Source organism: Dreissena polymorpha, chromosome 1 (assembly GCF_020536995.1).
Source record: "Dreissena polymorpha isolate Duluth1 chromosome 1, UMN_Dpol_1.0, whole genome shotgun sequence".
In the NCBI taxonomy this organism is placed as follows: Eukaryota; Metazoa; Mollusca; class Bivalvia; order Myida; family Dreissenidae; genus Dreissena; species Dreissena polymorpha.
This window is the reverse complement of record NC_068355.1, coordinates 193,110,736-193,123,725: the sequence shown is the minus strand read 5'-3', so window position 1 is coordinate 193,123,725 and position 12,990 is coordinate 193,110,736. Positions and strand designations below refer to the sequence as shown.

General features: G+C 32.9%; 1 protein-coding gene and 1 long non-coding RNA gene across 2 annotated transcripts in view; one reads left to right on the top strand and one right to left on the bottom strand.

The window, feature by feature from the left end:
- LOC127865365 (uncharacterized) overlaps positions 1-1,082 on the bottom strand; it is an 8,611-nt gene extending 7,529 nt beyond the window's left edge. Inside the window, exon 1 of the mRNA XM_052405329.1 lies at positions 1,033-1,082. Within this exon, the coding sequence (XP_052261289.1) occupies positions 1,033-1,082 (50 nt within the window). The remainder of the gene's footprint in view (positions 1-1,032) is intronic.
- Positions 1,083-2,946: 1,864 nt separating this feature from the next.
- LOC127864414 (uncharacterized) overlaps positions 2,947-12,990 on the top strand; it is an 85,379-nt gene continuing 75,335 nt past the window's right edge. The window contains exon 1 of the long non-coding RNA XR_008041900.1: positions 2,947-3,038. This is a non-coding gene — a long non-coding RNA (uncharacterized LOC127864414). The remainder of the gene's footprint in view (positions 3,039-12,990) is intronic.

Genomic DNA, 12,990 nt, shown 5'->3' with positions numbered 1-12,990 from the left:
GACAGTCTTATCGGGGACAACACTTTACTCACATGCATTTAGCGCCGTTTTTCTAGAGCGCTGGTCATATATTTATAAATTCAGTGAAAAAACACACACAATAAAGGCAACATGTTTCTATCAACAACCTTCGAGTATACGTTTAAACTTTTCTAATACAGCACTTTATCATATCAATATAGCTCCCTTATTTTTGAACGGCTTGTGTTGAAATTTGGACCATGGATAATTCTACACATATCTGATAATTCCTGAAAATTTAATTGATACGAGCCATATTGTTTTTCTTTCATTACTGTTATGTTTTCCTTGTGTAAAACCTTACCTAGTATTATGAAATTGAAATTAAATCGGAATAACATGTATATCGCCATTTATACAAATTGGTGATTTTTCTAACGCAATACTTTTTAAAACTAGCATAGCTCAGTAATGAGTAAATATATTTATTTAAAATTGCACATGTGATCGTTTGACTACAATATGTGCAAGCTAACGATAAAATCATTCATCCGTGACGATCAGACGCTTTAGCAAGTGGGAAAGGTAGTCTGTAAAATACAAAGTGCGCGATTGCGCTCATAAATATTAATACGAGCTACCGGTATATTGTTTTGTAAATTAATTTTATGTTTTCCTTATATAAGAATCCTCCTAAAATAATTAAATTGAAATACAAATAGAATTAAATCGCGTTTCAACATTTCCACGTGCAAAAATATGGAACCACACCTAGCCCACGTGCTAAAGCGTTCAATCGTCACGAAATAATGATTTTATCGCGAGCTTGCATAGAATGTAGTCAAATGATCGTATGTAAAATTTTAAATAAATGAATAAACTGAGATATTCAAGTTTGAAAAGTGATGCGTTAGAAAAGTCCCAAACTGTAACAAAGTCTGATTCTTCTCTTGACAAATCTACATTTATCACGTCATTTTTGGTATATATTTATGTTCGTGCTGATTTCTTTTCGTCCTGATATGATTGTTGTTTACCTTACAATTAATACATAACTGAATCATTACTTACCCATCCGAGAGTGGCACTCTTTGACAAAACATGCCCAACTTTGTTACCATGACGTTCGATGTCATTGACGTATATAACAAAGACGTAACGTCATCGATATAGTGACGTCATGCTATTGACCTTAGTTTATCTCCGGTAGGCCGTCTATTGTTTTACAACAAGTGTTGTAGGACTACATTTCTGTAAATAATTCAGTTCATTTGGCACAAATCATCATGGAGACATGCGTCTTTCTACCAATTTATTCTCATACATCTGATGACGAATGCGTAGATGTAGACGTAGACGTAGTCGATTGTTTACACACAAATAAATTCAAATTATTACAATGTAATATTAAGCACTGTAAAATAATAATTATTATTATTCTAACAACTCATTTAAATTACATTTACACAAAACATGCACGTTACATTTTTTTTTAAAGATTTAATCATTTCAAATCAACCTAAATGATGATGTTATTTCAGGAATTCGATACGAATTTAAAGAATATCTCACGTGTACGTTATTTAATGAAAGTATTCATCATAGGTGACGTTTTGTTGTGGGCTTAATATCAAATTGCACCTCATATTAGCCGTTATGTTTTTATAAGACACAGTCAATTATGGGTATATTTGAGCCTCGTTCTGAATTTCCTCCTAAAGTGGATGTTTGCTCAAAAGAGACTTCATTTAAACGAAAAATTCCATTAAACGGAAGCCCGAACGTACTAAGACGGAACGATACTGGAAGAACGTGCATGAAGTCCAGTTTTCCAGATTTTATTTGTGTGTGTGTTAAGAATCGGTTTACATAAAGCAACAGCTCGTGAACACACTAAACATAAACTTTGAATAAGAAAATGTTAACCGAGCAACATGCCAACAAACCGCATAGGAAATCGGACAATAAATAACGTTTTGGTATAGTTGTGTATTTGAAGCATATCCTTTAGAGTACTTACATCAAAATGCCGTTGCATTTAATCGGTATGTTGCGTATTCCGCACGTCCCAAACTTTTTTGAAAACGGCCATTAGAATTGCGCCGCGCTATGGGTAAACGGGGCTTAATGCATGTGCGTAAAGTTTCCTTCTAGATAATCCCGCACAGGCTAATCACAGACCGACTGCACAGGCTAATCTGGGACGTCGCTTTACGCACTTAAATCAATACCAGTTTTTCCAGAGCGAGGCAAAATTCAACATACACCGATTTCAAGATGAATAGCTGGGTATCACCGAACGTGAGTATCGACGATGTAAATACACGACAAATGTGGCGTAATAAAACCTACCCAGAAAAAAGAACAGATGGTTCGCAATTTTGCAGTTACCAATTAATTAAACATACCTATACATGTATTATAATATTAAGGGGCCTTTTCACGTTTTGGTAATTTGACAAATTACAAAAAATGGTTTCAGATACGCAAATGTTCGTTGTAGTTATGATATTTGTGAGGAAACGGTAATACTGAACATTTAACATGCTCTAAAAATCCAATAATTGCATTATTTGACGATTTACAAACCTGAAAATAATAAAGCGTTGCAACGCGAAACGATTTACTAATTTGGATAGTTCTGTTGTTGTCGTTATATTGTGTGACACTACGAGGATTGCTATATGAAGTATAAAATACATCATTCATTTTATGAACACGGATGCCCGTGTGGTCTAAGCCTTAGACTTTTACTCCTGGTGTCAGTGGTTCGAGCCCTGTTGAGGGTTTCTTTTTTTATTATTATTCTAGTTTTTTATTGCAGCTTTTTAGATCCAATGTTTAAATTGATCAATATAAAGCATTTAATGGTGAACTTTAATACATGCCAAAATCTGTGAAAAGATCCCTTCAAATCTCATTTCAGTTGAGACCGACCCAACTTGCCGTCTCGACTTAAATATTATTACTTGTTAAAGATGTAAGCAACGTTCTTCAAAAGGAGGTTAGATTTATAACCTTTTGCGGGAAATCGTCTACCAATCTAACACGAAAATAAACAGTTTTCAGATGAAAAGGTAACATTCTCTTACTTTTCTTATTGATAAAACTACTAGTGGGTTGCTTCGGTACACAAATACGCGTTCAATTGACTGACGGCATCGTATACGTTCAATTTATGTTTGAGGTTATTTTACACTAACTCAAATGCCAATGCTGCCATAGAGACCCATAATGAAACGGGCGGCATTGTTTTCCAGATAGATACGACACAAATAACATGTACCATTAGATATTACACATCAATCTAATGAGGATTGATTCAGTAAATACTGTTTACAAATATATTCTATACGGATGAAGGATTCTTAATATGATAATATGTGCTACCTAATTTACGTGCAAAAGCTTATTTAATGTTTGATAAAGATAACACGGGTAATATATGTCTGCACTAGTGCTGCAACAATACGCCAAAAAACGTATTGCAATATATTGTCAGTTAAAAAACCCGTATTGCAATATATCGCAATATATTGCTAACTTGTACCAAAATTATAACTTGCCAATTATCCGATAATCCCGAATATTCCAGTTTTAAAGCAAATTTTGGTAAATATTTACTATATGCCGGTAAATATGCTCAAGAATAACAAGACACACAATCATTCGCAACTTTTCTTATATATCAAATACATTTTGGCATTTGTTACTATTTAAAGATGTGATGAAATAACGTCCAACCCAGGCATTTTTTTTCCACTGAACACGCGTAATTCACCTGACGTGATGTTCCCATTTTTATACAACACAAAATACACCCATACTTTCCATGCGATGTCCTACATGTCTGTATCATTTTCGCGCGCTCTTTATTGAGACAAAGGATAAAGCACTTTTTATTTGACGCTATATTTTTTTATTGTCACATTAGCATTAAAATTTTGAAGCGTATTTCCGAAATTTGGATTACAAATTTAAAAATGCTCAATTTAGAATCGAACGAAACATTTACAGCTGTGCGCAATTAATTCAACGATAATCTGTTCAAAAGCATCGAACGAATGCTCCGATGTAACAACGTTACTCCGTATAATATACTTTTCAGAATGCTATTTTAAAGGGGCCTTTTCACAGATTTTGGCATTTTTTTAACTTATTCATTAAATGCTTTATATTGATAAATGTAAACATTGGATCGTAAAAACTCCAGTAAAAAATCAAGAAAAAAATTAAAAAAGGAAAAGAACATTGCCCGGAGCAGGTTTCGAACCAGTGACCACTGGAGTCCTGCCAGAGTCCTGAAGTAAAAACGCTTTAGCCTACTGAGCTATTCCGCCGAGTACACATTCTTGACGTATTTTATACCTTATATAAGCAATCTTCGTAGTTTCACAAAATTTAACGACAAAAACAGAACTCTCCAAATTATTCAATCGTTTCGCGTTGCAACGCTTTATAATTTTTAGGTTTTAAAATCGTCAAAAGATGCATATAATGGCTATATTAGAGCATGGTTAATGTTCAGTATTACTGTTTCCTCACAAATATCATAACTAAAACGAAAACTTACGAATCTGAAACAACTTTTTTCAATTTTGTCAATTTACCAAAGCGTGAAAAGATCCCTTTAACGAAAAAAAAAATTACACTGCTTATTTTGTTTACCTTGTTATCATTATTTTGGATGGCTTTTCTGGACGAAATGTGAATTAATTTTTGTAAAAATTTTGTACCGGTATGATGAAAATCGTATCGCAATACAATATGCAGATTGCGTATTGCGATATATACCGATATACCGGTATATTGTTGCAGCACTAGTCTGCACATTATCATGCAACAAAACATTCAATTTCTTTACAAAACAATATGTAATTTAGCAAAACAATAAAATATAATTTGTTTAAATCTTAAACAAGTTTATGAAGCTATGCTTTTTGTATAGTAACCCCTTGTACTGTTTTCAAACTCTTAAACATGTATTTCATTTTTTGTTTCCATTTTTTAAAAACAATGTTAGAATTTAAAAAAATAAAATAAAAATCTCGCGAAACTGTGTTTTATTGATGTTTTCCATATGCAGGGATGCCATTTATGTTTTAGGGCAAGATTATTTCTAAAACGATTTTATTTAACTTAAGCATAAAAAAGAAAGGTGCCGTACTTCATTATTTTGGTCCCATGTCTAAATCATTAACCTCGTAAATGTATCCCCTGCATATGTAAATGAAAAATTTTTTGTACTTAATTAATATTAATAAATATATAAATGCAACAATGCTTGCAGGAGTGTTTGCGTCTATCTTGAAAGAAGTGCAAAGACCTCATTCACTGCGCAAAATTACACAGACCAGAAATATCACCTTTGGCTTTGGACACAATACTCTTTGCATATCTTCCGCACTGTTAGAGCTTATATCATGAAATGTGGTAAACTTATTGTATTTTTCTGAATCCTCAGGAATTAACAGTTGGTAAAAACTATCGCTTATGGCATACACAGATTGAACATTACTAGGTTGGTGCTAAGGAGAAAATACTAGTGGCAAAAATTTAGGTTTATGATGAAGACCCACATTATAAGCTTAACGCTAAATATATGAGTGTACCTGTCACTTTATGTGTGAGACAAAAAATAAACAACAACATACTTATTATCACGAATTTACTGTTATCAACAAGAATTGTTTTACCAGTAAATAATTTACCAAACCATATTTAAATAAAATATAATCGAATATTTTTCACCTGAATTTAATTACATTATTTTTTTTATTTTCATTTCATTTAATTCATTTTCATGTTTTGAAAGTAAAGATACTCAGTCATTATGGAATGTGGCATTAAACATATAGACAGCAGCTGCGTATTGCATGTGAATGAGGCAGTTTCCACACGAATACGGGGGGTATGATTATAAAATAACAACCCGATTATTAAACTGCATGTACATCCCAATTGATTAAAGTCAAGTTTTTGTATGTTCAAGCTCATTAACAAAATAACACATTCAGTATGTTCATTTATACCCTTATCTTCTCGCCCTTGTTTCTGTGCACTCAACACATATAGTATTAGACACACTGTTATGAGTTAGCATATATTCCGTAAGTTTCTACCACGTGTTTGTTAGTTAAAAAACACGCTCAGTCATGGCACTAAATGTCAATGAGTTGACTTCATCAAAGATGTAGAACCAAAAGAAATACTCCACTCATCCAGTACGCCTTCTATGAAGAAATAATAACAAGCAGTCATCAAATAAAATGAATACCGTATCCTACACTTTCGCTTCTTATATGGTCTTCAAAAGTAAGTAATCAGTGGTAATCAGAGACAGTTGACAAGACTAAACGTCTGCTTTTCGCTTATTTGCAATTTTTTCAAAGTGTCAGCATAATGTGCAAAATAATAATGGTAATACACAACATGGTCTCAGGTGTGTCAAATGAATTTTTAAGCAAGGATTATTAATTATAGGTATAAGTTCAAGTGTACAACACACTCTTTTGTAATTAAAATATTGCAAAGTGTGCTACTGGCACTGCATTATGCACATTTATATTTAAGCAAAAATTAAAATTCATTTATATAATAAACAAGAAATCCGATACTTAAAAACAACTTAGTAGATATTGTTTAATGTACAATGTATTACTCAAAGTCATCATCACACAATGAGACAACACAATGGTCTCTAAACAGAGTGTGCTTTTTAATTGATGCATACATTTAATGAATAAATTCTAGTAACAGAAATACAGAAACAAACGTCTAGAGCTGCCTGGGAACTATCATTTTTAATATCAACAATTCATTTGACATGCCTGATTGCAAATTGGTAATTTCACTATTTTTTCACATTGTTTTCACACCTGATATTTGTTATGCTGTATATTCTTTTTGCTTACAGACATACAGAGTCTCTTAACAATAATTGCAGTTTCTTTACAGTCCACTAAGGTTGAACATTACAGAGTCACAATTGCTAATGTTTCAGTCCCGGTCAAGCTTTATAGGTCCAGAATTGCTTCGTTGTTGAGTACAAAGCATGCAGTCAGTTTTGCTCAGCAGAATGCTGCATGGAATGTGTGAAGTCCAGCATTTGACAATGCAGCTTCTAAAAGAAAATCAAAAAGAATCTATATGAATTAGTCTATTTCCAATGTGTATGTAAGCACAGTTTGATTTTTTAAAGTTTGAAACAGTTTGGTACGAAAATGATCGAGTATGAGTCGGAGATGCAATATTGTTTACAATCACAACGTAACTTAATACATCACAAAAGAAAGGGTCTTGAGAATAATCACGTAGAATATACTCAAGAAATAACTCCAAAACTTAATAAAATGATAACTTTTATGTTCCATTAGTTTGACTGAATAATAATGACCTTAAATTTAAAATCGGCGAATTTTTGTATGTGCCGAAAACAGTTCCCATGTTATCAAAGGTAATCTTTAGCAATATAACATGTATATAGATTGATGTTTATGACATGTAACCAAACGCAATATTTTAATTGACCAATCGAGTGCATTCCATTTATTTATTAAATTTCAACAATGTAAACATCCACCAGAGTATGTCAGTTTCAATTTTTACTTCTTAATGACGTATCGACGAAAGCAGTGACGTCACACAGACATGTATAGTTGTCGACGAAAGAAACGCGGCCGTTCATGTTGTGAACAAATTAAACTTTTAAACAATTGTTTATTTATGTAAAGGGATAATATTAACTATAGAATATTGGTTTTTAATTGAAGAAGTTAATTCGAAACTAACCTTATTCGGTTTTGTAAACCGGAAGTACGCAAATAATTTAGACGGGTTATCTTTTTTAAGATTTTGTTAACAACATCTAGAGCAATTTTCAATTTGCAATGCATTATGGGAAACAGGAAGTGTCACACAGGGAGGCAAACAGACGTATTTTGATCGTAGAAAGTCATAATACAATAACATAGAGTACGATTCGCTTCTTAATAATTACTGCCATGCCGTATTATTTCACGAGGAATGCATCTACGTGTCATATAGCGTTTGTCGAAGTGCCTATGTGCTCCAGCGCTCTATGATTTTCCATCGCGAAAATAGGTGACGGCAGAAATTATTTGACTTGTATCCCTATAAGGTAATGTCTCTTTGTATTTCAGAAAAGTGATACAAATAAACGGTCAACGCCCGCTTTGCGGGCTTTTGCCCGTATTAAAAATTACTCCTATAAATATGAGGTCGATTTACATCGACCTCATATCGTTTAACGTTTTTTTGCAATAGCATCGTTCCGACATGAATTCATGTCGGAAGCTTTAACAGCATCAAATTCATAATATGATTATAGGTGCTACCTAATTTACGGGCAAAAGCTTTTAAAGTTTTTTTTGAAAACCATGTATTTTTAATAAATACATGGACATGATTGTGTTCAAAATATTATAATTGTTGCAATAATTTAGTAATGCATCCAAAAAAATCAATCTTAAAACGTGATACATGTTCCAAGCTTAAAGATCTAGCATCTTATTTTTTTTTTTTTCTAGCCACAGAATTTATAGCTGGTTCGGTGTCTGTGGTTTAGTGGATGGGGTGTCTGCTAACTGGCTTAGTCACTGGGAGGTGTCTGTATTGAACCCTTTAGTGGGAGCATTCTTTAGATAACCCTAAAGACATACTATGGCGTACCATTTGGGTTGAGTCAAGAAGACCTACAAGTTAAAAAGAAAAATGTACGGCAAAGTACAATAATTGTACGTCGACATAAATATAAAATACACTTCAAAGTATATATTTGTACGTCAAAGTACAATTTGTACTTCGACATACATGTTTGTACTTCTACGTACACATTTTCTGAACAGCCAATCAAAACACTAGTCTCTTGAGCCGCTTTTCCTTCAGATTTATTCATAATAAATGTTTAAAATCTCTTTTTTAATTGAGGAAAAAATAAATAAAAATATCAGAATGGCAAAAAAACAACAAATAGAAGTTTTAAGCATTTAATGCATTGAAATAGATTATATACAAATTTGAAGAAGGCGGAGTATCACGACCGTCCAGCGCATTACTGTGTAGGATATTCCCAACGGTAACCAAACAGTTACAAAGCATTAACGGGATAAATAATGTATTATAACCTCCCCGTTGGTCGTATTTTGTGATAACCATAACTTGCATAAGTCAGAGGTTAATTCCGCCACGCCAGGTCAATAAATACGCACAATATCTATGAGTTAACGGTCGATAGTCGCATAATTTGGTATTAATTATAATAATAATAATGTTTAATAAATACGCACAATATCTATGAGTAAGCGGTCGATAGTCGCATAATTCAGTATAAATAATAATAATAATAATAATGTTCAATGTCAAATATCTCTAAAAGCAACAGACGTAAGGTGTCTTCTGATTGGCTAACACTCAAGGGTCGGTGAAAATTGTACGTCGAAGTACATTTCTTGTTCTACCTAGTACTTCTTGTAGACTTTCGACGTATTTACGGCTGTACGGCCCTTATCTGGAGCTCTGTCTATAGTCACAATTTGAATGCAAATATTAGAATGCATCATGTTATATCATCCATATTTTTTTATTTAAACATTCAAATAACACATAGCACAGTACATATATAAAAAGGTATGTGGTATTGTGTGGAGATACCAAACACTTCACATCATTTATTTGCACATAGAATAATAGTTACAAAATAAGTAAAACTAAAACACTGTCATCAACCTACATTTCAAGAATATTAACGTATATGAAATTACAAAGTGGTGTTATTGTATTACGTTTTACAAAATTAACATTGCTGGTTTTGTATTAGCCTTAAAACATTTATCATGGATTGACAAGTAACAACCAATTTATTAATTACACAATAGAATGGAAACCATATTAATTGCATTATGCATTTACTAAACAAGCTATTTGCTACTGTTTAGAATTACACTATCTTACTAAAAATGTTCACAGGTACTTAGTGCTTTTACATACTTGTGGTAAGTTTTGTATTACTAGTTTGACAACTATCGGCAGACACTTGTCATAATACAGACAAAATTTGCATGGGAACTTTCATATTTTTTCAGCATAATTGCCTTCAAATTGTTAATTTAACAACCCTTTGACATTGTTTGCACATCTGATCTTATTATACCATAGATGATTTTTGTTTATAGATAGACATATATAGACTTTTCAAAGTTCTATAAAAGTTCACACATGTTCCATCCAAGTAAACCAACAGAACCAATAAAAATCACCACAGATAATAACAGATGTGTATAGCTTGGAAATTATGATAGTTCAGGAATCCCTCCTTTGTTGATTTCTGTAAACCAAAACTGTCAGTTTTGCTGGATAGATAGGCTTGTATGAAGCCCAGGCGCTCTTGCCTTCGCAGAACAGCTTCTAAAAAAAGGAAAACCAACAAATATCTTAAAATTTGATCAATAACGCAGACAATTTATAAGTGTCTTGTTTTTTGTTGATTTGAATCTGGCAGATTTTTTACGTAAGATTGTTGTACAAAAATCCAATGGTATCGGATTTTGTGGTTTGAGGCCTTAACTAATTATAGCGATATGTAACCTTTCGGGATGTCGGTAAAGTGCGAGCAGACGAGGTGTAAATACGTTAAAAATTAAAGCTAAAAGACTAAAAAGTTAGATCAGAATATCTTTAAATTTTGAAAATAAATGTGTTTCTGGTGGATAACAACGACAACTTACCAGAATATTGCTCATGATCACAAGTAAAAACTTCTTTCTGAGAGCGAATGGAAAATGCGTCACAAATTCTGACAAATAAACAGTAGGGTGTCGTTATTGAAATACCGCGAGAATACTGGAAGAATAGAGATGCCAGCTATAATGTTTAAAACAAATATTTTTTTAACAAGCCTTTGTGATTTGTCAGGATAATAATAACAATAAGATATCGAAAAGATCAAAGCAAATAAATTCGACAGAAATCTGAGATTCGACAATATATTAAAGACGGGTTATGTTCACCTAAATTGTGTTTGGTAAAGACTGTCACTATATGTAGTGAACCAGTCTTTGGCTTATACCCACTGAAGAAGAGCATTCAGGGGAGATAATTGAGTAATGACTTAATTTTGGAACGGTTGCGAAGAAAAAATAATGCGAGAATATTTAGTGTGATTCGCTACACAATTATTATATCATTGATATAACAGGGTTTTTTTGGCCCAATTTTATAGCCAAAATACGACTATGTTCCCAATCCCAAAAAGTATACTTTTTTTCCCAAAATGTGGCAAAAAATTCCCAATTTCCAAAAAAAAAAAAAAAAAAAAAATTTTTTTTTTATATTTTTTTTTATAGATTTTTTAGAAAGAAGTAAAGTAGTGTTTTATGCGTATTTTATCTCAATTTTAATTCAATTACAACTAACAAAGTATTTTATGATTTTGTTCTTTTAATTTTAATGATTATAAAGTGTTATATCAAATTTAGTATTTCCCTAATAAGTGGACTTTTCGTTTGGAAAAAATGGCTAATGAATTAATTTTCCCAATTTCATGAAAATGCCGATAAAATTCCCAATCCCAAAGCCATGGGCTATCTTCCCAAAAAGTGGAAAAAAAAACCTGTATAACTTTTCCTGAGGTATGCATTTACATGTGATTTAGCATATGTCAAAGTGTTTTTGATTTGTTCAAGGCCATAAATAGCATCGCGAAAATAAATGTTGCGTGGCAATTTTTTTTAGACGTATCCATATGTGGTATTCTCATGTAATTTTAAGTCTAAATTCCCATATGTATGAACGGTCAACGCCCGCTTCACGGGCTTTTGCCCATACTAGTGGGTTGATTCGGTACACAAATACGCGTTCAATTGACTGACGGCTTCGTATACGTTTAATTTATGTTTGAGGTTATTTTACACTAAATCAAACGCCAATGCTGCCATAGAGACCCATATAGTTGCAATAATTCAACTATCAGCTTTATAACCCAATGGGTTGCTGATAGTTGTAATGCGCTCTCTCTTGGCCATGGGTGCAAAATGTTATCAACAATGCAAGGGTTAAGGAACACTGAAACTGCGAGATCTTATCAAAGTTTACCTGTCTAAAGGTCACAATATACTAAATAGTTTCCCTATACTGTGAAACCATTATTATTCGTCCGACATTAATTTTTGCCCTTTTCGTCCTTCGTCTGATGGACGAATTCAAGATCCTAACGAACAATCATGTTGCATATTTGAAACAAATAAGACTGAATTACCGTAGGCATGAGGCATTTAAATCGAGCGTAATCCACGCATATACACAGGGCTCGAAATTAACACTCGCACACTCGCAAAATGCGAGAAAAAAAGATTGCAAGGTAAGTTATAAGCCACTAGTATTTTTTGCAAATAAAGAAATAGTGAAAAAAAACGAGTTATATTGCTTAATGCGTTCAACGGCGTGAACGCTAAACCGTAGGTCAATTTTTTGAACGTCCGAATACCCATATGCGGAAGCGCGCACCTTGTTTGTTGACTGGTAGACTTATAATACAGATACACAGATGGTATTGATACAAAGAACATGAAACAGTCGACTATTCACACTCAAGTTAAATCCGGTTTTGACACAAAGGGGTGTTCATTATACAGTGTACTGACAACTGACATTTCCTGTAAAACGCGAATGCAATAAGGCTGTATCGAATGCGTCGACTTCGTTTAGGTATAATAGTGTTGATTAGCGCTAATTGTTAACAACTTTATTACCCATTGTGTGTATTGTGTTTTTCAGGGGTGTTGCAGATTATACAGCCTACACGCGGCAAATCCGGATTAAAGACAATACTATTAAACGCAATTAAAATATGACGATGTGTGATCAACACCTGACTGAAATATATTCTGCGCTTTGTTACAAATTACGCTTATTATAACCCATAATGTTCGCACCTTCTCTAATTGGCGCCGATAAAGGTAAGATTGTTATCAGTTTGACCGTGATAGTAAAAAAGACCAATTGGCTATTGGC